Consider the following 2500-nt stretch of genomic DNA (forward strand, 5'->3'; position numbering starts at 1 on the left):
CTGATCTCGATGCCTCGCTGGGCGATGTTTTCAGCCTGCTAGCTGCTAGATTTGTGACACTCTGGTTCCCAAAAACACTAAACTAAAGTACGTGCAAGAAGACTACGCTCACGAGTGTATAATATCAATATTTCCACTCACCTTTTCCTGCCTGCTTTACACCTTCACAAGCCAACAAGAGTACGCCAGAATACGCCAGAAAATGATCGACCATGAGGTCATCTTGTCACCGATCATGATACTCCTGATGTGATTGGTTTAGATTAAAAGATCCCGCGATCCCATTGGCTAACTCGAAAACAATCACCGATGATGTCACTCTTACATTACCTTATATTACCTTATGCTGAATTTCAATTCGAGAAATCTCTTCCCTGTACGTACCAAAATCAACTCGTGCACACGGCTTTATAATGCTGCCGCCTCGTCACCCTCGCGTCCTCGCGAGGGTGACTCGTTGGCAATAAAAGATTAAAAACCATAATAACAGAACAATGCAGATACCGTTTCGAAAAATGTTACCACATCACTGATTCTCAAATCGTTCACTCCATGATCCAAAAAGAATCCTATGGATTCAATACCTTTGCCGCAGTGCGGATAGGAGAAATCCAAGAGGGAACCAATACGAAAGACTGGTACTGGACCGCAAGCGAATTTAACATAGCTGATTTGTTAACAAGAGGAAGTAAACCAAACGATATCAACATAAACAGTGCATGGCAAATGGGCCCGAACTTCCTTCAACTACACGAATCTGAATGGCCAATTACGAATACATACTCGGAACAAAAGGTTCCCATCAATACGATTAAACTGGAGCTATCTTCACCAGCTGTTCAAACTAACACAGAAGATACACTCGCGTCGAGGATAAACATCGAGAAATATTCAGATTACAAAAAATTGCTACGAATTACAGCCCGAATTTTGGCCATGTACAAGAAAGAACTGAAGCCAACATTGAAAAATGCAACACGAACGCTAACAGCAGATGACGTCAACAAGTCCGAACGTTTCTGGATTCTGGAATCACAAACTTTGATGCAAAAGGATATCCAATCGGGTAAATACAAGCGGCTCTGCCCTCGCAAACGAGACGACGGAATTTACGTTGTAGGGGGACGTGCTAGAGGATGGGTGGAAATGAGTTATAATAAAAGCGAAATCGTCTTACTACCATATGAGCATAGATTCTCACGTCTATATGCCGAACACATACATTACCGAGGTCATCTGGGAGTGCTATCAACTGCAAGCAAAATACGAGCAAAATTCTGGATCGTCAAATTGCTGAAATTGGTGAAATCCATCAGAACAAACTGTGTAATATGCAAGAAACTGGATAAAAAACTGACTGCACAAATCATGGGAAAACTCCCTGTTGAAAGATTAAAACCTGCCCCGGCATGGACCTACACAGCACTAGATCTATTTGGACCATTTAAGATAAAAGATGAAGTTAAAAAACGAGCCACTGGAAAAGCATATGGGGTTATTTTCAACCGCCTCGGTACAAGAGCTGTCCACATAGATATTTCACCAGACTATAGTACCGACAAATTCTTAATGGTACTCCGCAGATTCGTATCTATAACAGGCTATCCGTGCAAAATCTACTCAGACAATGGTTCCCAATTAGTAGAAGCAAGTGAGGAATTAAAGAAGATGGTAAAAAATTTAGACCAACAGAGTTTACAGGAGTATGGATGCATGGAAGGATTTCAATGGGTGTTCTCTTCAGCAGACGCACCTTGGCAAAACGGTGTCTCAGAAGCGTTGATAAAATCAACGAAGAGAGCCATAACAGCAGCCATCGGTGAAAGCATTCTGACATTTTCTGAGTTACAAACTGTGTGTTATGAGACTGCAAACTTACTTAATGAGAGACCGATTGAACGACATCCAACTTCCCCGGATGATAAGTACTTGTGCCCTAACGATCCTCTCCTGGGACGATCCACATCTAAAATGCCTAGTGGACCATTTGCATACACAGCTGATCCACGCCGTCGATTTGAATTCGTTCAAATGGTTACAGACAACTTTTGGAGGAAATGGATAAGAGATTATTTTCCAAGCCTGTTAATACAACAAAAATGGCATACTGCACATACAAACTTAAAAGAAGGAGACGTTTTTATCTAGGATTTCAATCTAATCAGAAGCCAATGGAAACTGGGAAAAGTATCAAAGACATTCGAAGGACGGCAAAGTACGCAAAGTTCAAGTACAGTACAAAAACCCAAAACCTGGAGAACCGGTATTGCAATACAGCGGAAGTGGTTACGTCACAATTGAGAGACCAGTTAACAAAGTGGTCGTTCTGTTACCCAATGATGAACACAGCCCATCTGCGTAATAACTTGAGCAACACTCTATTACTGTAAACGAAAATATTGGCTTAACTCGTCTTTGGTGGGGGGAGTGTATCGTCATTGATTATAATTTCACATGAATACGCGCACACCACGTGACAAACGATAATTACCTAATTACT

The 2500-nt window shown here is 41.6% G+C and overlaps 1 protein-coding gene across 1 annotated transcript; it reads left to right on the top strand.

Moving 5' to 3' along the window:
* The first annotated feature begins 552 nt into the window (after positions 1 to 552).
* Positions 553 to 2148, top strand: LOC137999459 (uncharacterized). Its single transcript, XM_068845232.1, has one exon. It carries the CDS (start codon positions 553 to 555, stop codon positions 2146 to 2148), a length of 1596 nt encoding a protein of 531 aa, XP_068701333.1.
* The last annotated feature ends 352 nt before the right edge of the window (positions 2149 to 2500 follow it).

This window comes from Montipora foliosa, chromosome 4 (assembly GCF_036669935.1).
Source record: "Montipora foliosa isolate CH-2021 chromosome 4, ASM3666993v2, whole genome shotgun sequence".
In the NCBI taxonomy this organism is placed as follows: domain Eukaryota; kingdom Metazoa; phylum Cnidaria; class Anthozoa; order Scleractinia; family Acroporidae; genus Montipora; species Montipora foliosa.

Bases quoted from the DNA above. Each gene is read 5' to 3' on its own strand.
- LOC137999459 (XM_068845232.1), top strand. From the start codon at position 553: ATGATCCAAAAAGAATCCTATGGATTCAATACCTTTGCCGCAGTGCGG.